The sequence below is a fragment of the Gobio gobio genome, assembly GCF_949357685.1.
Source record: "Gobio gobio genome assembly, chromosome: 15".
Classification (NCBI taxonomy): Eukaryota; Metazoa; Chordata; class Actinopteri; order Cypriniformes; family Gobionidae; genus Gobio; species Gobio gobio.
The window spans coordinates 50508929-50536015 of NC_137108.1; the positions used below are offsets into that span (position 1 = coordinate 50508929).

General features: G+C 39.7%; 1 protein-coding gene across 1 annotated transcript in view; it reads right to left on the bottom strand.

Annotated features, from left to right (window-relative positions):
- Positions 1–27087, bottom strand: part of plcl2 (phospholipase C like 2) — a 111132-nt gene that overhangs the window by 15848 nt on the left and 68197 nt on the right. Inside the window, exon 4 of the mRNA XM_079837642.1 lies at positions 4033–4108. Coding sequence (XP_079693768.1) covers positions 4033–4108 — 76 coding nt within the window. The remainder of the gene's footprint in view (positions 1–4032; positions 4109–27087) is intronic.

Consider the following 27087-nt stretch of genomic DNA (forward strand, 5'->3'; position numbering starts at 1 on the left):
CGGAGGATATTAAACTGCATTAACAGCGGTGAGAAATTACAGCTTTAAGCAGAAGAAATCCAAGATGGCCGAGTGATGGTATTATGATGAACATACATTTTCTGAAGGAAACGCAAGTAGTGTCAAGTCTGATAACTTATAAAAGTAACAGCAAGCCTTTCCTTGGCAAGCAGTATGATTTTAGGAATAAAGATAAACGCCAATATTTGCTACTCACAGACTTAAAGATTTGAACAAACTCCTAATTCTAAGTATAAGCAACTGCAATGGTGAAATTAAGGTAAAATAGATGTTAAAATACATTCTATAGTGGCCACTGGTGCAGGCGGAGAGTTTGGGGCGTGGCTACTATAGCAGGTGGAGAGTTTGGGGAGTGGCTACTGTAGCAGATGGAGAGTTTGGGGCGTGGCTACTATAGCAGGTGGAGAGTTTGGGGAGTGGCTACTGTAGCAGATGGAGAGTTTGGGATGTGGCTACTGTAGCAGATGGAGAGTTTGGGGAGTGGCTACTGTAGCAGATGGAGAGTTTGTGGAGTGGCTACTGTAGCAGATGGCGAGTTTGTGGAGTGGCTACTGGAGCAGGCGGAGAGTTTGGGATGTGGCTACTGTAGCAGATGGAGAGTTTGGGGAGTGGCTACTGTAGCAGGCGGAGAGTTTGGGATGTGGCTACTGTAGCAGATGGAGAGTTTGGGGAGTGGCTACTGTAGCAGATGGCGAGTTTGTGGAGTGGCTACTGTAGCAGATGGAGAGTTTGTGGAGTGGCTACTGTAGCAGATGGCGAGTTTGTGGAGTGGCTACTGTAGCAGATGGCGAGTTTGTGGAGTGGCTACTGTAGCAGATGGAGAGTTTGGGGAGTGGCTACTGTAGCAGATGGAGAGTTTGGGGAGTGGCTACTGTAGCAGATGGCGAGTTTGTGGAGTGGCTACTGTAGCAGATGGCGAGTTTGTGGAGTGGCTACTGTAGCAGATGGAGAGTTTGGGGAGTGGCTACTGTAGCAGATGGAGAGTTTGGGGAGTGGCTACTGTAGCAGATGGAGAGTTTGGGGAGTGGCTACTGTAGCAGATGGAGAGTTTGGGGAGTGGCTACTGGAGCAGATGGAGAGTTTGGGGAGTGGCTACTGTAGCAGATGGAGAGTTTGGGGAGTGGCTACTGTAGCAGATGGAGAGTTTGGGGAGTGGCTACTGTAGCAGATGGAGAGTTTGGGGAGTGGCTACTGTAGCAGATGGAGAGTTTGGGGAGTGGCTACTGGAGCAGATGGAGAGTTTGGGGAGTGGCTACTGTAGCAGATGGAGAGTTTGGGGAGTGGCTACTGTAGCAGATGGAGAGTTTGGGGAGTGGCTACTGTAGCAGATGGAGAGTTTGGGGAGTGGCTACTGTAGCAGATGGAGAGTTTGGGGAGTGGCTACTGTAGCAGGTGGAGAGTTTGGGGAGTGGCTACTGGAGCAGATGGAGAGTTTGGGGAGTGGCTACTGTAGCAGATGGAGAGTTTGGGGAGTGGCTACTGTAGCAGATGGAGAGTTTGGGGAGTGGCTACTGTAGCAGATGGAGAGTTTGGGGAGTGGCTACTGGAGCAGATGGAGAGTTTGGGGAGTGGCTACTGTAGCAGATGGAGAGTTTGGGGAGTGGCTACTGTAGCAGATGGAGAGTTTGGGGAGTGGCTACTGTAGCAGATGGAGAGTTTGGAATGTGGCTACTGTAGCAGGTGGAGAGTTTGGGGAGTGGCTACTGTAGCAGATGGAGAGTTTGGGGAGTGGCTACTGTAGCAGATGGAGAGTTTGGGGAGTGGCTACTGTAGCAGGTGGAGAGTTTGGGGAGTGGCTACTGTAGCAGATGGAGAGTTTGGGGTGTGGCTACTGTAGCAGGTGGAGAGTTTGGGGAGTGGCTACTGTAGCAGGTGGAGAGTTTGGGGAGTGGCTACTGTAGCAGATGGAGAGTTTGGGGAGTGGCTACTGTAGCAGGCGGAGAGTTTGGGGAGTGGCTACTGTAGCAGGCGGAGAGTTTGGGGAGTGGCTACTGTAGCAGGCGGAGAGTTTGGGGAGTGGCTACTGTAGCAGATGGAGAGTTTGGGGAGTGGCTACTGTAGCAGGCGGAGAGTTTGGGGAGTGGCTACTGTAGCAGGTGGAGAGTTTGGGGAGTGGCTACTGTAGCAGGCGGAGAGTTTGGGGAGTGGCTACTGTAGCAGATGGAGAGTTTGGGGAGTGGCTACTGTAGCAGATGGAGAGTTTGGGATGTGGCTACTGTAGCAGGTGGAGAGTTTGGGGAGTGGCTACTGTAGCAGATGGAGAGTTTGGGGTGTGGCTACTGTAGCAGGTGGAGAGTTTGGGGAGTGGCTACTGTAGCAGATGGAGAGTTTGGGGAGTGGCTACTGTAGCAGATGGAGAGTTTGGGGAGTGGCTACTGGAGCAGGCGGAGAGTTTGGGGAGTGGCTACTGTAGCAGGCGGAGAGTTTGGGGAGTGGCTACTGTAGCAGATGGAGAGTTTGGGGAGTGGCTACTGTAGCAGATGGAGAGTTTGGGGAGTGGCTACTGTAGCAGATGGAGAGTTTGGGGTGTGGCTACTGTAGCAGGTGGAGAGTTTGGGGTGTGGCTACTGGAGCAGGCGGAGAGTTTGGGGAGTGGCTACTGTAGCAGATGGAGAGTTTGGGGAGTGGCTACTGTAGCAGATGGAGAGTTTGGGGAGTGGCTACTGTAGCAGATGGAGAGTTTGGGGTGTGGCTACTGTAGCAGGCGGAGAGTTTGGGGAGTGGCTACTGTAGCAGATGGAGAGTTTGGGGTGTGGCTACTGTAGCAGGTGGAGAGTTTGGGGTGTGGCTACTGTAGCAGATGGAGAGTTTGGGGAGTGGCTACTGTAGCAGGCGGAGAGTTTGGGGTGTGGCTACTGTAGCAGGTGGAGAGTTTGGGGTGTGGCTACTGTAGCAGGTACCTGTTGAAACATGCCTTCACAAGCACCCGTACAAGCTTTAATTGTGATGTTTGACTTGAGGGAGATGAGATGTGTGGAAGGGACATTTACAAGATATTCTTTATTTTTTACATTTCGCTATGTGCCACTACTAGTGTCACAGAAAATAAATGCATCACCTTTAACAACCATCCGTAACGGCTGTGCTTCAAGATTTATTTACCCACTATTGAAGCCAAACAGTACAGGAAACGACACATGGTATTCAAGCAATTGGCAAGCATAATGATCGGCTTGACAAAACAAATGGTAGTGTGTGCGTTTGGGTTGTGATAATTGCTCATCGAGAGAACATATAATGAAGTCTAACAGCTTCCTGTGCCAAGATTCCATCAGCTACGATCAATGAAACACACTGCCAGCCTTCCGCATCGATCACCTGTCAATCACAGTCTCCCGGCAACAAACCCGAGATGCAGGAAAAAAAACAAAATCTACGTTTCCACTCGGCATCACAAGGTTTTATGAACGCATTAGCAGATAAAAGGCATGATGCACATTTCTTTTTTCACTTTGCCACATGATTTAATATAGTCTGTTTTCTAGATTAAAGTTTGATTTGTGAGATCAGAAGTGATACTATATTGAACACATCAAAAAACTGCAATTTCAAAAGGCCACAGATGCACCTTAAAATTGCATGAATGCTTGATAAAACAGACGCCGCCTTTCTTCTGCATTTGGCCGTTCCCTTTCATTTCAGAGCGAATGCAATTGAGCCTGATCTCTGCATCGTGCAGCTGTTGATTGCAGGGCTTTGATAGGCCATAGATGTTTACCCTTTTAGTGCCCTGTTAATTAAGAGAACAGAGAACCAATGACTCTATTGAGAGTCAAAAAACCCTTGAATGGTGTCTGAAAAGCATCACACAGCCCGCACAATGAGCCGTGGCATAATGAGTTTGTTCTCTTTGAGCTGTTTTAGCATGAACACACTGGTGTATTTCAGAGGGAACTGCGATCGAAGGGATGCGTCGATCGGCTGTGTTCCAAGAAACATCCCTCCCTTCTGGAACACCGTGTTTTTCTCTCGCTCTTGTGCTTTATCTCTTACGGTTTTTTTCATTCTTACCTGCTTTCTGGACTTGCAGTATTCGCTCGTACACGCTGTCAGAGTTGTCCAGCAGCGTTCGGCTGGTCTGGATCATCTGTGAACACAGGGAAGAGGGACACGTAATGAGCATCTGTGCGGTCTGATGACAGCTCATTTGTAGTGGCTGTAGCCGGCAGATACTCGTGTACAATCAGAGGTCACACCAAATACAACACATGCATTCCAATGACACGACAAAACTACATAAATAGGTAGTTTAAAAAAGTACAAATATAGCTGTATACATTATTACAGAGGTCATATGAATCAAATACAGCCACCCTAAAAATGAAATAAATAGTAACAAATCTCTACTGCAAATTAGAAACCTTTATTAAAGTTATACATTTGTGTGTATATATATATATATTAGTGCTGTCAGTTAAACGCGTTATTAACGACGTTAACGCAAACCTATTTTAACGGCGTCAATTTTTTTATCGCGAGATTAACGTTCTTTTTGGTCTAACAAACTTTGTAGTTTTTTCACATGCTGTTGCAACAACTAGTAACGTTAGAAAAACTACAACACCACTCCGGATGTAGCTAGACCGGAATCAAAACATCAGGCACGCTGCGGCTGCCCACACTCGTTTGGGCCATTAAAAGATTAGACGTGGATGGCAAGCGTGAGACGCCGAAATGAGAAACGTATTAAGCCATGGTTTAACTCAGGGGTCTTCAACTAAAAGTGCTTGTCTTGAGCGCTGCTTTCTGCTCTGACACCAGACGCGAATGAAGCGTTTTGCGCGAGTGATTTAAGTCAATGCAAAGACGCAAATAGACATTCTGCGGCGCGGATTAAGCGGCGTGCATGTCGCGTCATTCGCGTCCGGTGTGAACGCCCCATCAGTCTCTTCTTCACTGCATGCTTGACCGCGCGTCTGGGTGTGAACGTAGTAACTGAGCATTGCAACGTTAACTGTTTCATTACGTCAAAAGGCTTCGCGGTACGGATTCGGACCGGAGTCCGCTAGTTGGCGACCCCTGGTTTAACTGCACTATAGGCGGAGTCCTAGTTTACCTTGCATGTGCACTTTGTAATTTTATTTTGTATCACCCTGTTTTGATCCCTTAGAAAGGGCTGTTGAAGGGGCTGTTTGTGCAACAAAGTATTTGTTTCACCCTTTTATTGATGGGCAGTGTTACATTGTGTGAGCGATTATTTGCTCCAAGTGAGAATGTTGGTGTGAAATCGAACACTAAAGTATGCCAATGTTGTTTTCAATAAAACAAACATTTGAACAAAGCAAGCGATCCACTTTTCTATGTTGATAAGAGCATTAAAATAAGAAAAAATAATGGGACAAAAAGAAATCAAGGGACATTTAGAATAAATAAAAATGTGCGATTAATTGTGATTAATTGTGAGTTAACTATGACATTAATGCGATTAATCGCGATTAAATATTTTAATCGTTTGACAGCACTAATATATATACACCAATCAGGCATAACATTATGACCGGTGAAGTGAATAACACTGATGATCTCCTGTTAGTGGGTGGGATATATTAGGCAGCAAGTGAACATTTTGTCCTCAGAGTTGATGTGTTAGAAGCAGGAAAAATGGGCAAGCGGAAGGATTTGAGCGAGTTTGGGCCAGATTGTGACGGCTAGATGACTGGGTCAGAGCATCTCCAAAACTGCAGCTCTTGTGGGCTGTTCCCGGTCTGCAGTGGTCAGTCTCTATCAAAAGTGCTCCAAGGAAGGAACAGTGGAGAACCGGCCACAGGGTCATGGGCGGCCAAGGCTCATTGATGCACGTGGGATGTGACTTTGACACGTCCCACCTACCTAAGCATTGTTGAGACCATGTCCAGCCTTTCATGGAAACGGTATTCCCTGGTGGCTGTGGCTCTTTCAGCAGATAATGCGCCGCCACAAAGCACAAATGCTTCAGGAATGGTTTGAGGAGCACAACAACGAGTTTGAGGCATTGACTTGGCCTCCAAATTCCCCAGATCTCAATCCAATCGAGCATTTGTGGGATGTGCTTAGACAAACAAGTCCGATCCATGAAGGCCCCATCTCACAACTAACAGGACTTAACCTCTTAACTGGATTGAGGGCGCATTCGTCCTCAAGCTTTATTTGTTTACATTAGCTCAAATGACTGTCAGATGTAAGTAATTACTAGGGTTGGGCATCGTTTTGATTTGAACGATTCTGATTCCGATTCCGATTCTTAGTTTCGATTACGGTTCTTTTCGATTCTCGATTCCGATTCTTTGAGGGGTGGATTCACAACATGTCACAGGCTAATTTCACAGAGGAAAATTGTATTTTGATTCAATAATGAGTTTTAGTTTTGGGACTTTCTCCGCTGGCATTTTCACTTGCTTTGCTGCAAAGGTAAATGGAGTTTCACACCGAGTCCCGGTTTAACAATAGCATTAACAGCAGTCATATTAGGACTGCTACTAGCGTGGGCAATTTGCGTATAGCTACATTTATCGACGAGGGGGGAAAAATAATTTCAGTAACATTGTTGTTCACCACAATTCGCAATTTGGTCAAGGGCTTTGTTATTACACTACAATCACTTACCTGATTATGACGAGGTGGGATAATGTTAGTTCACCCTGAAATTAAAATAAAGCCATCTTTTACTCACCCAGCTGTTGTTCAAATGCGCGTGTTCCTGTGTGTGCGCACTCCAAGCCGCAGTAGCCTCGTGCAATATTGTCATGACAACCGGTACACAATATTCACTTAAGGAGGTTATATTATTAGTATTATTTCTTATCATATACGTTATAGAAAAGACGAGAATCGCGTTTTTTTTCTAGTGAGCTTGATTTCTCAAAATGGTGCATGTGTGTGTGTGTGTGTGTGTGTGTGTGTGTGTGTGTGTGTGTGTGTGTGTGTGTGTGCTTATCGTGGGTGCAATGACAACAGTGCGAGTTATTATAGTAGGCATGAGCGCCGGAGGCTGCTGACGGCTCATAGTGTACACAGAGGAGCGCGCTCAGAATAACGGCCGAGCTCAGTGTTTTGACTGAATAATACGGTTTGTTTCTAGCAAAACCTTATAGTGTGCCCCCTGAACACTTTCCATATGGCGCGCGTCTCCCTGTATCGTTGCGTGATACATTTGTTTATTTTTTGTAATGTTTTAGCTGATCGCCATTCACTGCCATAATAGGAAGGAGCGCGTGCAGGAACAGTATTTTAAATGTCATAGGACATAGGGCACTGGGACAACATCAGGGTAAGTAAAAGAAGGCTTTATTTTCATTTCATGGTGAACTATCCCTTTAACAACGTTGGTTAGCGCAGGGTTGCCCGAGGAGGACAGACCTGCGCAGCATTTCAAACACGCTACACTCGTTAATTTATACACCACATATTTGTAGTGCATCCTCCCGTGCAAGAAATAAGTTTGTCATATGTGTTGCACTGTGCCGACCCAGGCTTTTTTTTTTTTAAGTGAAATAAAGCCACACTTTTGAGCGCCGCTTACCGTGCTCCATGGCTGCAACAGAACAAACGGGCGCGGCAAGCACTTCCGAAAACTTGCGCGTTTGGAACCGATGATCGGAATCGAAAACAAATTTTCTAAACGATTCCAATGGCATCATTATTTTTTAAACGGTTCCAAGTTGGAACCGGTTTTCGATGCCCAACCCTAGTAATTACCATGTCAATCTTTCATCATTTAAAAGATCTAAGAGTCAAGCTTCCATTTTTTACCTCTGTTTTGTTCTCAAAGTCTTATAGTGACAGTAATTTGTTAATATGTGTCAGGAGTTATGAATATGAAAACCGCGTCTGTACCGTTTGATTGTAATATGAGCCTCAGCTGATCTCATTCATAAAAAACTCCTCTATTCTCCTCACGAAGACTCGCAACAAATCAACATCCCTCAGGGCTTTTAGTTCAAACGTGTGCAGATGAGGAGAAATATTGATAGATTCTCATACGTCTGTGTCAAATTTTCCAAACAGAGGAGTATTTTTTATTCAATACTTCCTCAAAATGCGCAGATGTAGCCTAATCATGAGCGATTGAGTCTCATATGTGTTGTTTTCAATTCATCCTGGCAGCCGGAGGGCGCTCTGTGCACATGTAGTTTATATATTGTACAGACAGACGAAGAAGAACCATGTGCCATAATAGAAGTCCATAATAAAAGCTTCCTGAGATCGAGAAACATGGAAATAGAGACATTTGAAGACTAATAAACACACAATTGCGACGATGTATGGTTCGTCTGTGTTCTTTATACCATGTTGGGTGTATTCATAATAGATTACATTTATAATGCAATGCTATTCGACATAGCTTTTATCAAAATGCAGAATATTGGAAAATGATATATTTTCTGTCTGATTTTTTGATCCGAAGCCAAATGAGACCACAGAAGGTTATTTAAAACATCCCACTTGTGATATAAAGTAATTTTGGCGAAAAAACATGGTTTTAATCTTTATTGTATTTTGATTGTGTGCTAAGCTAACATGCTAGCTAGCCAATGCACCTGCCACCTGGGCAAATACGTTATTTTTATTAATAATTTTGAATAGACTGAAATGAAAAACCAACTGAAATGTTTCTATTGTCAACAACGGCATTTGAGGCCCTTTAGAAGGTGAAGTGAGAAGTTTGATCATAAATGAGGTTTGAATAGAACAGTTTGAATAGAGAGTCGTCAGTGATTACAATGAAGACAAAATAATAATTTAATAAGAGCCATAACCTGGCCAGAGAGGTGTGAATGTGTTCTGGGGAGACTGAAACTGAATGGGCAGTTTGCACCTCAAAACAATAGAGACAATAAACTGAATGGTAGCTCAGAAGAGATGGCAATAAACATCAGTTAACATTTTAGACATTTTAGATTTATGACATGATCTTGAAAAACATTTAATACAATTCAGAGTTTTAGACTGATCATCTTCAGATGGTCAGACATATGGCTTCAGCTGTAGTGCACTTTTAGATTGCTAAAATGCCAACTTCAATTTTATTTTCATAAAGATATTTCATACAAATATATTTCTAATAACTTTACAAAACTTTGAAGCTTATTATAGCTATTTTTGATTATGAAAATAATTATAATTTAGAATTTACAGTAAACCGCCAAGTGTCTGCTTGACGCCATATTTATGATTTTAGTGCAAAGGAATCATTAACTGTAACGGTTTTAGTCTGATTATGCCATTTCTTAGGATTTTTTCAAAAGCGGGGCTGAAGGCTAACAGGTTAAAGGATCTGCTGCTAACATCTTGGTGCCAGATACCACGCACACCTTCAGGGGTCTAGAGGAGTCCATGCCTCGACGAGGGACCAACACAATATTAGGTCATAAAGTTATACATGATCGGTGTGTGTGTATATATATATATATATTGCCCCCAAAACCACACAATTTTTAAAAAAGGTAATAAAAACAAATGTTTATTTATTTTTCCCCAATGCCAGGAAAAATATGAACTACTGGCCTGATGAAGCCTGCAGAAAAACATCTATTTTAGGCTTTGTGTCCAACATAAGATTAGTAGCTACACTGCAAAAGAGGAAGTAGATGATGTTGAATTAATGAGGAAAGTCATGGCAGGACAGGAAGTGGGGCAGATTATGTAATAGTTATGTTCTTCTGTCGAGCCTGAACCCGCACACTTCTAATGAGGTGAGCGGATTCCTACATTTAATTACGCCAGAGCATTCACACACACACACACACACTCAAACTAATTCAGACGGACATCTCAGCACAGGGCCAGCGGCTACAGATTCTGCACCAGACCACATCATAAAGCCACAGTCGAGATCAACAAACTTTCCTTCTGAGACTCAACATGCTGCCAAGAGAGAAGAAGAAAAGTGGCATTTACTAAAGGACCTCTGCACTCATAAGGGTTTCTTACACACTGTTCACGCACTCTCTCTGACCCCTAATAATGCTAATACATGTTTTCGCTACTGTATATTTAATACTTCTCTTTGTAAATGACCTGGGTTATGATTTACTGGCATGGCTCCTCGGCCTCAGTCTCATGCTCATTCTGACCTTTAGACTCTTGAAATGCTGGCACGTACCATAAAAACAAAGAGCTTACACTTTAAAAACACAGCAGGCTGGGAAACGTGAAGCCTTGAAACCTTTTAAACATCCATTAAACATTTTGAATATATTTAGGTTGAAATTATGGTTCATTTATTACATTTCAGAGCAAATATATACATATCACAATGTATATTTTATGATTTACAGTACCTCTACAGAAACCTCTTCTGCTCACCAAGACTGCATTCATTTGATCAAAATGTATGATCATAAATACAGTAAAAATTATTAAATATTATTCCAGTGTAGATCATCTGTTCTCTATGTGAATATATAGTAAAGTGTAATTTATTCCTGTGATTAAAGCTGAATTTATCATCATTACTCCAGTCTTCAGAGTCACACACAATCCTTCACAAATCATTATATGATGATGATTTGATGCACATTTATGATAATAAATCAAAACAGTTGCTGCTTAACTGTTTTTTTTTTATTCTTTTATAAATAAAGTCCAAAAGAATTTGAAATAGAAATGTTTTGTTACATTAAAGATGTCTTTACTGTCAATTTAATGCATATTTGCTTAATTTCCATTTTAAAAAACGTACTGACCCCAACTATATATCAAATATCATAAGTTATAAGATGATTTTTGCAACTTATGTGTGGTGCAATTTCTATGACAATGAATCAGCAGACCTCGCCATCTTGTGCAATGCACACCAGGGCCGGAAATTAACAGGCGCAGGGCAAATATGCCCCCAAAATTAATAAAAATGCCCCCACAATTCAAGATGCAGGGCAAAAAATGTCCCTGTATGAGTTCTCGTTTTTAATATTTATAACAGGATATAGTTACCACTACCACACATGGGCAAAAGTGCTGTTTTCCTCAATATCAGCACTATTGCAAATGTAGTACTGATTTTATACAACAGTTTGTACAACAAACGAGAAGTTAACGGGCTCCTATTATAGAGAGAGAGCGCATTTAGGCCATGCCCACACCGTGGCCGGAAAACAATCCCACGCTCTCCATTGACTTTGTATTGAGTGAAGCGCCTCCTTGTCATTTCGGACTTGTAACAAAAAACAGAACAATGTCTAAAAGCTGCTATGTGACAAGGTGTACAGCAAACAAGCTAAAAAACACAGAGGTACACTCTAAAAAAAAAAAGGTTCTATATTGCACCAAAAATGGTTCTTGGCTCGTAATCATAGGGGAACCTTTTTTAGTGCTATATAGCACCAATTTTGGTGCTTCAGTGGTTCTTCAGCGGTTCTTCAGAGGAGAAAAAAGTGGATAGGACGAGAAAACCAAAAAAATTGTTTTAAAATTAAGGCCTCAAAACACACAATAGATGTGTCCACAATACTTTTGACTAATGGGTGTATTTGCCTAGAGTTTTTGCTTCAAACTGATGTCAGAATCATTGAGCCTACTCATTCACATAAAAAAATACACTGATTTAACATTTGTAAGACAGTTTTTCTTCACAAAGCCAGTATGCGAGGAGGCGTGATATCTAATGAATAATGATGAGTATCACCTGAGAGCACAATAGAACAGAATAGCCCGCATAATGAGCAGCATAATGACCTGCATAAGGAATGAGCTTAATTCAGGTGTGTGACTGAGAGCAACAGGACAATTACTTACCTAGTAAATGCATCTTGATTTAAGAATGTTTAATTATTTAGACTAAAAACAAGACACAAAATTACTAAGAGCATTTTTTCTACATTTTTTGTTTTGTTTTTGCTAAACAATTAAATAATAAATAATTAAAATGAAGATACAATTTATACAAAACAAAATTCACTGTAAAGCAAGCAATTCACTTTCTACAAAACAAAACTCCAGAATAATTTATTTAGAATGTAGTCATATATATATTTTAAATTATCAAAAGATTTGCCTACACTGAAAAATGCTCTTCTTATTTAGTTGAAAATTGTACTTATCTAGTAAATGCATCTTGATTTAAGAATGTTACAATATTTAGACTAGAAACAAGACACAAATTACTAAGAAGAGCATTTTTTCTACATTTGTTTTTACTATTTTTTATGTTTTTGAAAGTAGTCTCATGCTAAAACATTTAATAATAAATAATTAAAATTAAGATACAATTTATACAAAACGAAATTCACTGTAAAGAAAGCAATTCACTTTCTACAAAAAACTCGATATTACTCAATAAAACAAACTTTGATATTACATTTAAAAAAAATAACATTAGGCTATAATATTTAAACATCAATATGAAGCAAAATAAGTTTGACTGGTACTATATTTATAGCATCTGAGCAGACATTTGTGAATAAAAGCTTTATTGATGTGACACTAGGCTCTTTTACAATAAACACATTATAATCTGTCCAAAACAGGCCAAATAAATCTTGTCTAAACAGTTTTGCGTGTATGAAATACAGCAGGATTCATATTTAAAAGGTCTTTGTGCGTTTAATATTCACAGATGCTAACAGAATAAACTTAACAGAATAAAGCCTACCTTACAATCAGCGTTGAATCCGTTGCTTTAAACGCTCGTTTTGTGGGTCAACATCTTATAAAAAGTTTGCTTGTTTGCTGTACACCCTGTCACATATCCGCTTTTAGACATTGTTCTGTTTTTTGTTATAATTCAGAAATGACAAGGAGGCAGCCTCACGTAATACAAAGTCAATGGAGAGCGTTGTATTGTGGGCGTGGTCTTCAGATTATGAGGCGTGTTGCTCTGTCTCTACACACTAACTAAAAGAGAAAACGCATAATGTTGCTAATGAGCATGAAAAAGATCTGCAGGGTTACAAAGCTCGAAGTCAAAGGGAGAGACAGTGAAGAAATACGGTGTTTTGGCTGAAATGCATTTATTAAAAACGTAGCTATTATTACTTGCATTAAATATTGAGGAATATAAATCACTTTTATAGGGGCTGTTTTTCATATTTTCTACATGTTTATAATATTTTTATTACAAATTCTACAGTTTATTATTATGTATTGACCCTGGACCACAAAACCAGTCTTTTATTTAAATTTAGAGTTAAATATCATCTGAAAGCTGAGTAAATAAGCTTTCCATTGATGTATGGTTTGTTATGATAGGACAATATTTTAAAATCTGGAATCTGAGGGTGCAAAAAAATCTAAATATTGAGAAAAATCGCCTTTATAGTTGTCCAAATGAAGTCCTTGGCAATGCATATTACTACTAATAATACATTTATGATATATTTATGGTAGGACATTTACTAAATATCTTCATGGGACATGATCTTAATATCCTAATGATTTTTGGCATAAAAGAAAATTTGATAATTTTGACCCATACCCAAGCTATTGCCATAAATATACCCGTGAGACGCACGACTGGATTTGTGCTCCAGGCTCACATAGTAATGAGGAGCATTTTACCTGTGCCTACCATGGTAAATGTCATTAGGACAATTAAAGGATAATTCAGCAAAACAGCTCCCCTTGAATTTAGGACAAAGCTTTTTTCTCTTTAAATATGTTTTATGAATTTTTTAATAGTTCTAATGAATGTTAATTGAAGTAGATTGTTAATTCAATGAGAGCTTTATGACAGATAGATATCAGTGTCTTACATAAATTAGTGTTAACTCTTTAAAAATGTTAAATATAAATCACCCTTTACGCACCCTAATGTCATTCCAAACCTGAATGAATTTCTTTCATGCGGAACATGCACGTCAGTTTTTTGTCCATACAATAAAAGTCAAGCGTAGCCAAAATGGTTTGGGTGCCAACATTCTTCAAAATATCTTCTTTTGTGTTTCACAGAAGAGAGAACATCATACATTTGGAAAGACGTGAGGGCGAGTAAATGATGACAGCTTTTAATAGCAGTAAATTTACATGACAGCATCCTAGCTCAAAATCAGTGCTTTACTGTCAAGTGCATTATGTGACAAAAGTCCCTGTCCTAGTTTTGTTTATTAATTTACTTTAATGTAAGGCCCTAACCCTAGCAAAAACATTGCATGGGCTGGATTTGTCCGAATTTTAACCCCAGTACAGCCCTGGTGGTAGGTATGCATTTAAATCCGGTTGACGAAACAAAGGATTAGCTGAAACTTTAATGTAATGCAGTCAGGGATCTTCTCCAGACACTGGTCATTATGTACCGCAGGTCAGTCTAATTGAATTGTACATCCCTACAGTGGCTAAAAGCATAGCAGGGTCACTTGTCAGGACCAGATTATCTTTCCATGCCAACAAGGAGACGAGCAGCTGCTTTAGTTTCTGATGGGCCGCGCTCAGAAACCTTTCGCAGAGATCAATCACGAGGATGTGGCGACTTTCCAGGAAGTCAGGCGGAGCGCACACTTTCTGATGGCCTCGCCATGTGGCCAAATGCAGACAGAACTATTTCTTACACGGTTTTACAGTTGCTGGAAGAACCTAGATCTGGCCTCGCACAGGCAAACACCACTCAGGATCTGCAGAAAATAGGGATGCGCCGAAATTAAAATTATTAGCCGAAGCCGAATAATCATAAAACACTTGGCCGAGGCCAAATACCGAACGCGGTTTTTCTATTTATTTTGCCAATTTTTCACCATTGCATAAATTAAATAGTAAAAATGTGTCTTGCTTTTTTTAAAGAAAAAATAATTACAAAACTACAATTTAAAAATATTTAACACTGAACATTTTTTAGCATTCCAGCAGACAATATAACTTAATAAAAAAAAAAAAAAGGATATGGCCATTTTATGCCATTTTATCTTTGGCCTATTTATGCCTACAGGTGTCATAATCAAACACTGAGGGTGCTTCTGAAATCACTGAGCGTGCTCTAGTGCACATGTAGACTAAGCTGAGTGTGTACAGCGAGACATTTAAGATTATTTAGTATTTTGCAACAAATATTTTTCTATTAATCTATTAGTCTGCCTTTACATTGCTTTAATACGTTACCATTTCACTGTCACTTCTAAACTTTGCAGCGTGCGATTGGCCATTAATGCTTTTTGCAACATGAAAAACAATAGTTTTATTCAGTGGATTATATAGACTGTAGACTCGACAGCGAGCCAAGACTAGGGCCCTGGGCCCTATAATTTCCGCGTTCATGGGAATCGCGGACGGATCGCGTAATTGGCATATTAACCCAGAATTTCCTTGAATTCTTCATATTTGGAATGAAATGCTGTTTTGTGTGGGAGAAGAACGAATGTCTGGGGAAAATGCAGACCAGGGGAAGCAAATGTGGGCGACACAACCCCTCCCGTCATTTCAGCTCCCCCTTCAAAACAATGAAAGTGTGGCGAAGCGGCTCTGCTTTTGAAAGTTAAGAAACTCAGCGCTAAGCCCTCAGTACCGAGCCGAGCAGTTCCCTCGCGGGGAGTGCTTGCTGTATTGCCTTGTTTTTAATGCACTTTAATGTACTGTAAGGAAAATAATGTCTTAAATGAACTTCAGAGAAAATGAGATGCGCCTGATGTTCGGCGGCGGCTGTTCTTAAAGTGACAGAAGCACTGATGATGTCTGTCATTAATGTTCATCAAAGAACAACGGGAACAGAGAAAATTGTAGCTTTAATGATGATTCATCTATATTTCACTTATTATTTAAGTTAAGTTAAGAAAGGTGTTGATAACTTTATTCGATTTCTGTGTAGGCTATGTCTAACAGGGAAGGCCATGGGTCAATATAACATTTATTATAATGGGTTTGTGTAAAGATTGTTTTAATTTAAATTAAATCAAAAGTTGTTTTTTAAAGCCTAATAAATGTTGAAATTGATAGCTTTCAGTTATACTGTAATGTAATATCATTAATGTTTCATAGAGACATTAGTATCAGTGATACTGGCCTTCATTCATAAAAACATGCCATTACAACACATATTTAAAATATGCTGTCTTTAAATTGTTTCTTCATTAATTTAAAGTCACTGAAATTATTACAATATCAAAATATTAAAAACTCCAATGTTTTTTAATTGCAATTAATCATGATTAATTACAGAAAAATGCGATTAATTCATTTTTTTTATCAATTCACAGCACTAATATTTGTTGCGACTTGAAGTATTAAGAGTGCAGTGTTATGTTGCATCATGCAGTATTTGTCCTGAAAAGTACAGAGTAAATGTGATGTTTGTTACCTCAATAAAATTAAGGTCATTCCTATTTTATGTTTTATTATATTAACATTAAAAGCACACTCTTTTTACAACTAAAATAACAGTTAAGGGGGAAAAAACTGAATTCCCAAAAATTAAAAAGTAAAAAAAGGAATTAGCAAAAATTTAAACGGAAAAAACGGAATTTGGGAAAAAAAATTACGGATTTTATAGGGCCCTGAAAGACCGCTCCGTTTACCATCACTAAACGCTGTCGCTATGTCAGTTCATCGCCATCTCACAAAGTTCATTGAAGCTGCTAACGATACATTATTTTGTGTCTACACGAGACTGTCACCGCTGCAGAAACACGTTGTAAATGGATGACGTTCTACAGGCACAAATATGCACTGGAGCATTTGCCAATATATTATTACAGTATCAACTGAGTGTGCTCTTGCTTGCATGTGAGGGTGCTTAGATAGTGTCTGCAAACGGCCATTTTTGCGTCTATCTCGGACACTTTAATTCTTCCACTCTTCCGACATGTTTGCTGCATTTAGAAGCGTGCACGCTTCTCTCTCACACGCGCTGGTTGCTATATTTTATCACGTCATCAAAAATGTCATCGTTCGGTTAAATTTATTCAGTCTTTTCACTTATACACCGAAAGTGCAATTTTTGCTATTTTCGACCGAATAATTTCAGTTGCCGAACATTTGATGCATCCCTAGCAGAAAATGTAAATATCTAGTTAGGTGACACTAAAGCTACTCACAGTACACACTTTATATTGAGTTGAAGCTGTTAGAGCTGCAAAGGGTGGGCCAACTCCATATTAAACCCTACGGATTGAGAATGGGAACTTCATGCGCATGTAAAGGCAGACGTCCAAAAATCTTTTGGGCAATATAGTGTAGATCAGAGAAATCAAACATTTTCTCGGGGAGCGAACCCCCCCCTAACTACCTCAAATTTGGCCTAAATAGTCAAATACACGTGCACACGGATGTCAAAATGTCTATCGTGTGGAGTATCTCGCATGAACAGTCGGTTATGGCTTAAGTGTACCTAAATAACTGAGTGTGTGTCAGAATATTACGTCCATGCGTTCAGCAGCACAATTAAATACCTGTCTGTCATTAATGTTAATCAAACAACTACAGATGTTAAATGTATACATATTAAATAAACCTACTGTATCTGAAAAAATATATTTTTTAAATATACTGTTTTTGTAATTTGCTTCTTTGTTATTTTATATAGCCTAACAAAACCCATGTATCATATTAAATTTCTCATATTAGCCTCATATTGCCCACCTGCACATACCAGCTGATATACATTGTAGTCTTGATTTGGGTGCTCACTCTGCATTTGAAAGTTTGAAAGGGTTTTAAATCTTCTAAATAAAATAAAATGACTCAAAAGCAAGTAAGTTAGGCATGTCAAAGTCAACTTTAAAGGGGCACTTCAGCGCTGGGTCATTTATGTAGTAGAAATGTGAACTTATATTTGAATTTGGTGCCTTCAAGACCGAGAAAAGACAGAAAATGTATTTTTGTCTCATGTGGATGAAAGACAACAACTCCCAGAATGCACTTGCATCGCTGCCCAACGAGGCCACTCCCAAAGCCACGACCACTGGTTACATCTCTTGCCCACCACGGCTCCTCCCCACCGTCATTTTGATATTCATAGTAATAAAATCATTTCATTCAGTTAGAGAATAAACACTACAATTAAAAACTGAACGTGTCTTTTCAATGAAGTGTGAGTGAGCCAAACAAAAGGTAAGCGCGGCTGTCGTTCACGATGCGTGTCCAGTCTGGGGTGTTTTCAGATCATGCCTATGGAAGCTAAACTTTCATAGGAATTCATTGAAAAGTTGAAACACTCACTTTTCTCTGCACCGCTCCCTTATTAATGCCCGAGGCCGAGCCGAGCGCATTTACATGCTGTGAGTGAGATCTGTCCCCTATGGGCGGGTTGATAACATGCGGAACAGCTCCATCTAGTGGCTGTAGTCTTTGCCTCTGGCCAAAACAGCCTCAGATGACGCAAAATGACGATATTTGTGTCATCTGAGGATTTTTTTCCACAAAAATAAAGTGCATAATTCTCTCATCTCAGGGGGACATGAGGGGGGAAAGTACCATAATTTGAATATACTACCAGGTTCCTACTGATACAAAGCTTAATGCTAAATCACTGAAGTAACCCTTTAATCATATAAAATGTATAATTTCCAAATGGCAAAATTGTGGCCAGTGAAAATACTGAGTGGCTAGTAACTTTGGAAGACCACTAGCCACACTAGTCAAGCCAAAAGATTCCATTACAAATTACAAACAATCTGAATTGTAAAAAGCGCTGTATAAATAAAGGTGACTTGACAAATTAACTCTGTTCTTTGAATTCTGAAAAAAATATTTATCACGGTCTCCACAAAAATACATCATATTATGATTTGTGAAGGTTCATGTGACACTGAAGACTGGAGTAATGATGATAAATTCAGCTTTGATCACAGGAATAAATGACACTTTACTATATATTCACTTACAAAGCTATTCTAAGTTGTGCTGCATTTATGATGAAATAAATGCAGACTTGGTGAGCAGAACCCAAACTTTTGAATGGAATTGCATTTCAGAAAAATATATGCGCTTGTGAAAATTCCACGACTTTTCTAGGCATATTTCCTGATATTTCCTACCAAATAGTCACTTTTTGGTTGCATGTGTGACAGAAGCGCAGAAGCCTTGTGCACACACAGCTGCAGCATCTGCCACAGCGCTGACATGCCCACTGTCATTACATTACTAATGGCTGAAGAAATTGCAGCCTTGGTGGCAGACAAACCACTATAAGGGGGTATTTATAGAGCGGGGGATCAGGAGGAGGACAACAGCCACCCCTTGTTCAACTGGTGCACAAACAGGGATGCTTTTCCTCGAGGATGAGCATATCGTTCAGATAATTCACGTCATATGTGTGTGTCATAATTGGAAAACAGATTTCAGCTACAAAATCGGCCCCAAAAATGCTATGGCAACACTTTATTTTAGGGTTCAATTCTCACTATTACGTTTTTTTATTAATATTTTTTGAGTACTCCCTCCGGTGCGAGGAAGACCCGTTTAGATCTGCTCTGACGGGTAAAACATCTAGAGAACGCCCTCAAGTTAGGCCAAGAAGATTTGTCTGAAAGAGTACTGTCTAAACGCACAGTTACCTGACAAATATTTTTAAAGTAAACCTGACTCTTCATTTTCTTCCACCCCAGATAGGGGATTTCATCTTTATTTTCTTTTAATTACTATTATAACTGTTATACTATATATATTTCTATTTTTATTTTATTCACTTATGAATATTTTAACGTCATTTCTGTGTAAAGCACCTTGAATTGCCACTGTGTATGAAATGTGCTATACAAATAAACTTGCCTTGCCTATTAACTGCTCATTATCATGCATATTACTAGGATATTGGCTGTTTATTAGAACTTCTAAAGCATGATCATATTCTCCATCCCTTAATCTACACAATACCTAAACTTAACATCTACCTTACTAGCTATTAATACGCATTAAAGGCACAATATGTACGATTTTTGTAATAAAATATAAAAAACAAACACTTGATATATTTCAAGCAGTTGTGTAAGTTCCCAAGGATTTGTAAATCCAGAAAAATTCAAATTTTAAATTATGACATATGACATATTATCCGCAGTTTTCTTGTAGAAACCGTGCCGCTGTTGTGTTGTTCAGTCATCATGGATCACGATTATCCATTGGAGAGTACAGAAAATCCCCAAAAACGTAAACGTAGATCAACTGAAGCCCCGGATACACTTCACTTCCCACAGATGCACGCGCAAGCCTTTCAAAGTATACTACTTTGACCGCGAGCATGAACGTGTGGACTTTTGTTTTCAAGTGCTCAATTCACTCGCATATGCGCTGTTGTACAGATGCGGACGGCCAGAGACAAGCAGGCTTCGTGACAAACGGAGAAATAAAACAAAGAGAGCTTCGCGACAAACCTGGACTTGACAGAGACTCCGCTCTCGCGTGTTTTTTAATGGACAGGTAAGCATCGTACATAATTCTTTGTGGGTTATGCTGATGAAATTACACATAGTTATATTGCACTTTGTTTGTTCTTCAGTAGCGCTTTTTATCAAGTCTGGTGACCAAGTCTATGGCACTGAAATTAAATGAAGTATGTGTTGCACAAACATATTTAGTGGGTCCATGTGTTCAAATGTACTTTTAAGGTCCTTTCACACTGGACGTGATTTTTGACGCCCGAATAATTCGCACGATGGTTTTATTTTTTGATCAGCTGTTTGTGTAATAGTGTTGTCAAAAATATCGATATTTCGATATGTATCGATACCAGCTGCGCTCTCCTCTCGGGCCGAAAGCGATTGACACGCACCGCCTCCTCTCATTCAGTCCGGTTAACCCTATGAACACGGCGAACGCGTGTTCTGCTGGATTTTTCCTCATGACAGCATGTTAGTGTTGGCTTGACGGGTCTGAATTTTGCGCGGGATTGCACATAACATTAATTCTACTCATTCCCGCAGATTTCGCGCTCGCATCTGAAGCACACACACATACCGTAATAAAGCCACCTCTGACATACAAGGGCAAAAATGAGCTCCTTCTTCCAGCTTATTAATGGTTTGATTAATTTGGTTAGATTGTGTAACAGGAGTGTTTGGGATCCATGCGTGTGTCGGGTCTTAAAGGGACAGCGGTTATTCATTATTCAAACAACAAAAAGACAAACGATCACTTACTGCTGCTCTTGACTGATTCACTTGTGTAACTCTAATGGATTCATCTGAATTTTTTTTTTTATAATGAAGATTATCCAATGTTATTTTAAATTTGATTACTTTGTTTTTTTAAATTCAGTTTCTTACCTGAATACTGTTAGACCTAACTGAAAAAATAAAGCAGTCTATTTCATTTGTATCTTTATTCTATTGTATTTATTTGTGCTATTGCTTGTAATTTGTTTATTTGTTCTTATTTTATTACTGTTTACTCGTCTTTTTAAATTCAATTTGAAATCAAGCTTCCTTGTGCTGTAGCTATTTTTGTGAGATAATTGTAATGGTAATTGATCAACGTTTATATATGAGAAAAAGCTTTATCATATAAAGTGATCTCTTCTGAAGAAATTTTTAATCGCCTAGATTTTCAATAGACGGACAAAAAAATAAATGATATTAAAAATATCTATTTGACAGTATATGCAGCGTTTTTCCCCCGTGGTATCGAAAATGGTATCGACTCTCGATAGTTTTTTAGATATCGTATCGAAGTTAGAAATTCCAGTATCGTGACAATACTATTGTGTAATGAGTGCTTCCAGACCGAACGCGAATGTGCTGCGGCGAAAAAACGACGTTTATTTTTTCCGCTTCGATGTCGATTTTTTTTTTATTCTTGCAGCCACAGAAAAGGCTTCAACCAATCACATACAAGGAAATAAAGGTCACGAAATGTCCAGTAAATGTCACTAGCTATTCAATCAACATTAACCTTTATCAGGTATGGCATTTCTCATGAGATTACAGCTGTAGTTGTGTTTACAGCTGTACAGATGCAGTTGTGTTTGCCCACTGTAGGCCACAGACAGCAATAACCTCACCTTTTGAGTTAAAACTCATTGATTTTTTCTAAACCTTGTGTCCGCGACTATAGAAAGTGAATGTGTTTTGGTCAGTACGAATGTGGCACTTAAATGTTTACATTGTGACTCAACTGGAAACAGCTGCTCCGGATCGATTGGTTTCTGAAGTGTGTGTGTGTGTGTCTCGTCAGATGCGGTGCCAATGTCTCTGGATGAGCTCCTCAAACTCTCCCACGGACATTTGAAAGTAAGAGCGGAACCGGCCATGATAAAGTTTTAGCTCCTGTAGATTAGCATACTCCCCGTCAGACTCTCTGTCCTCTAAGACTGGGTGCAGCCAAAACCTTGTTTTCGGTCTTTTAAATCAACTGAAAAGCTCGTCTGCACTGGATGAGGAAGTGTCCGTGTTTTCTCAGCTGTCGCCGCGGATGTTTTGGAGCTCTGAAACGTCACAGACGTCGCAAATTCGTGTCGCGGCTGAAGTGAATAGTTTTGACGTGAACTATTCGCACACGAAATATTCGCTTTTCTGTTACGCCAAAAAACAAAAGCACCATGGTACAACAGTGCTACACATGTTATCAAGAGAGAAACTCGTAACTTAGAGCGTAAATGGAAACAAACAAATTTAGAGGTCTTTAGAATCGCGTGGAAAGATAGTATGTCACGTTATAAAAAGGCCCTAAAAGCAGCCAGGGCTGAGCATCTCCGCAAAATAATAGAAAATAATCAAAATAACCCAAGGTTTTTATTTAACACCGTGGCTAGACTAACAAATAAACAAACATCGCCTGAGCAAAATATTCCGTTACAGTTTAGTAGTAATGATTTTATGAATTTCTTCACTGAGAAAATAGAAAGCATCAGAAACAAAATTGTAAATGTACAATCTTTAATGATGTCTTATGATTCAACCGCAACTATCGCCCGTCAAGAACTACTACACCGCTTTACAACTATAGGACAGGAAGAGCTAAATAAACTTATCATTGCATCTAAACCAACAACATGTTTATTAGATCCAATACCCACTAAACTACTGAAAGAGTTGTTACCTGTAGTGGAAGAGCCTCTTCTCAATATTATTAACTCATCTTTATCTTTAGGTCATGTTCCAAGAATATTCAAGTTGGCAGTCATAAAACCTCTCATTAAGAAGCCACAATTAGATCATAATAACCTGGCAAATTACAGACCAATTTCAAATCTTCCATTTATGTCTAAAATACTAGAAAAAGTTGTGTCCGCTCAATTGTGCGCTTTCTTGCAAGAAAATGATATCTATGAAAAATTTCAATCAGGATTCAGGCCGCATCATAGCACAGAAACTGCACTCGTTAAAATCACAAATGATTTACTTCTAGCTTCTGACCAAGGCTGTATCTCAATACTAGTTCTACTCGATCTCAGTGCTGCGTTTGATACTATAGATCATAAACTACTCTTAGATCGACTTCAAAATTATACTGGTGTTCAGGGACAGGCATTAAACTGGTTTAGATCGTATTTATCAGACCGCTACCATTTTGTCTGTCTAAATGGGGAAAAATCAAAGATGACGTCAGTAGACTATGGGGTGCCGCAAGGATCCGTGCTAGGCCCTCTGCTATTCTCTATATATATGCTGCCACTTGGTAATATTATAAGAAAACATGGAATTAATTTCCACTGTTATGCTGATGACACTCAATTATATATATCATCACAACCGGATGAAAACGCTAAATTATCTAACCTGACAGCGTGTGTTGAAGATATTAAATACTGGATGACGTGTAATTTTCTGCTATTAAATTCAGATAAAACGGAGGTGTTACTTATTGGTCCAAAAAACTGCCCACAAAACCTCTCGCAATACAATTTTACCTTGGAAGGATGTCCTGTCACTTTATCCACTACAGTAAAAGACCTGGGTGTTATATTAGACCGTAACCTGACATTCGAAAATCATATTTCATATGTTACAAGAACGGCATTTTTCCATCTTAGAAACATTGCTAAGCTACGTAACATGCTATCTATTTCTGATGCAGAAAAGTTAGTTCATGCATTCATGACCTCGAGATTAGATTACTGTAATGCTTTATTAGCTGGTTGTCCTGCATCCTCAATAAACAAACTACAGTTAGTCCAAAACGCGGCTGCTAGAGTTCTTACTAGGTCAAGAAAATATGATCATATAACACCAATTTTATCATCTCTACACTGGTTACCTGTGAAGTTCCGTATCAATTACAAAGTATTGCTACTAACCTATAAAGCCCTAAATGGTTTAGCTCCAGTGTATCTAACGGATCTTCTATCGCACTACAATCCATCGCGCTCTTTAAGATCACTAAACTCGAGGCTTCTGGTCATTCCTAGGATATCTAAGTCCACTAAAGGAGGGAGGGCTTTTTCACATTTAGCTCCTAAACTCTGGAATAGTCTTCCTGATATTGTTCGAGGTTCAGACTCGCTGTCCCAGTTTAAAACTAGATTAAAGACGCATCTCTTTAGCCAAGCATTCACATTATAATTATCTTTTTATACTACAGTTAAATCGGATCAAAAGCATTAATATAATATTCTGAACAGCAGCTACGCTAATCATTTCCCATCTGCTTTTCTGTTGTTATCTCGGGACACTAGTCCTGAGGTAAATAGTTCATCAGCTCCAGTTTGTATCCAGCCTCTCATGGAGACTTCGGATGCCCCTGTGATGAGACGACTCGACGCCTGTGAAGAGACGACTCAACGCCAGCGTTGTTATGGCCTAAATTAATACACGATTGATTAACTTTTTCGAACATTATTCTTTAACATTGTCTTTCTAACATTTTTACTGTACATCTATGAAATGCACTTTCTGTAAAGCTGCTTTGAAACAATGTGTATTGTGAAAAGCGCTATACAAATAAATTTGAATTGAATTGAATTGAATTACGCGTCCGGTATTAAAGGGCCTTTAGTACGATTGTTTTAAACACGTAAAATTATACCAACATAAAATAGTGTGATCAAGCGTACTGGTAATACAAAAACTAATTAATTCCGTGAACATGATTCATGAATTACATACATCTGTGGATGGTGAAAATGACAGCTCCCATCATCCCACTCTCCTTCATAGTGTCATCAAGCTTCGCCTTTGTTATTGTTTTTAAAAATGCGCCCTCTAGCGGCGAAAACTTACAGATTGTGCCTTTAAATTAGGAGTTTATTGAGTCGTAGTTAATAGTGAATGTGTTTTCCCCATACTAAAGTGTTACCAGTGCTATTTTAAAGTGTCCTAATGTTGTTCTGGAGTTTAACAGGTTTACATGCATCAAAGGTAAAAAAACACTTTTTTCTCATAATATATATCACAGCATCAGTTCATTTCTCTCAGCGTCTGAAACGGATCAATAAAGGATAAAAAAAAGTCTCTCTAAACCCCGCCTTTCCAGGAACATGCTCTGCTCTGATTGGTCAGATGGCCCAGTCTGTTGTGATTGGTCGACTGGAAACCAAATGCCAATTACCATATCTTAATTTCAGCACTTCCACAGTCACGAAGAGTAACGACAACATTGCGGGAGGAGCCGATTGGGTAAAACCAGTTTCTCCTGAAGCTGATGTGGAAGTGACTTAAGCTGCAGTTCATGGACTGGCCACTAGAGACAGACTTCAGAAGGAGCAGAATCTCATTGAGCTCATGTTAAAATGCCCAACTTTACAGCAGAAGAACACATGTTTACAGTCTGGGACAAACTGTGCTTTTGGTCTATACGGCTAATGTTGCTCTTCATGACGACTGTGAGGGGGCTGAATGTTTTTATAACTCATTCGTTTACATCATATAAAGCCTTAAAGTTCTGCATAATTAAGGGCGTGGCCACTTTGAGTGACAGGTGGATTGCTGTTTGTCTGCTGTCTGTTAGTCATCACGTCATCTCAGCTCCGCCCACATCCCGCCCCTTTGACGCGCGATGATGCGCTGCCAAGATGGCGACGGCCAGCTCGACCCGACTTTACGCTTCAAAACTGCTCTTCAAAATCCTATGGGCGACATCACAGACACTACGTCCATATTTTTTTACAGTCTATGGTTTTACCGTATCAATGTCATCAACAGCGTCTTAATATGAACAACACCAACCAAACTCTTCCAGTCTCAGATACAACTACAGCATTTGAGGGCGGGGCAAAGAGACGCTGTTCAGCCAATCAAGACCATTGGGCTGGCATTATGCAAATTAGTAAACCTAAGTAGATTCATGCAGGAAGTGAGAGTTTCAATAACTGACACTTTACAGACTTTTACATTCACAAAGCTAACATCTGAAAATAGTTGCACTTTAACAATACTGTTGATGAAATCAATGAGTTAATAAAGAAGTCAATATTTGACATAATCTGGTCTCATATGGACCATTTCTCCGGCGATCTTCCTGAAATGAGCGCTCAGAGACTTTAATTCCGCTCCTGCTCATCAAACTGCAGAACACGGCTATTCTCTGGGCAGTTTTCCCAGGAGTTTGAATTTACAATTTGTGATGGTGCATTATTCAAACATACGCAAAAACAAAATTATCATGACCCATGAATACGGACCTGGTTTATGCATGGTTGCATCTTTACAAGCCATCGAATCGGAGTCAACATGCATCCAAAAAGCCCATGCATTTCCCCACAGGCTGTGCGCCTGCAGAATTCTTTGTGTTTGGTTATTGAATATTTGTATATCTAATTTCTCTCAAACTCCAGATCACAATAACACATTTCAGTCACACAAAGCTATTGTGTTTGCAACATTAAAGCTACACTGTGTAACTTTTCCGTCCACTAGAGGTCGCCTGTTCAAATCAAAGGCGTAGTTTGATGACGCCACGTTTGAGCGCAGAATCCTGGGTCATGTGGTCTTCAGCTCACAGCCGGTGGAAAACAGTCAGGATAGGACTCGGGCAGAAATCATGTTCATGGATGCGATTATTAACATTACTGTAGTGAAGCAGAGCAGGACCGAGTGTTGTGGAGCTGATCAAGGCCGCAGGAGCGATTGAAGAGCGGGACTGTTATTATGGCATAGTCGCCGGCGGGACTTTTATTATGACACGGTTGCCGGCGCCACTTCCTCTTTTCCAGTCATGAGTGAGGTAACGCAACTCTGTTTATCATATTAGATATATCTGAGTGTGTTGAAAAGGAAGTTATGACGTTCGCTCGGCGGCTGCTATGACACTTGTTCACACTGCAGTGAGAGTAAAGTGTTTCACTGAATAAAACCGGAA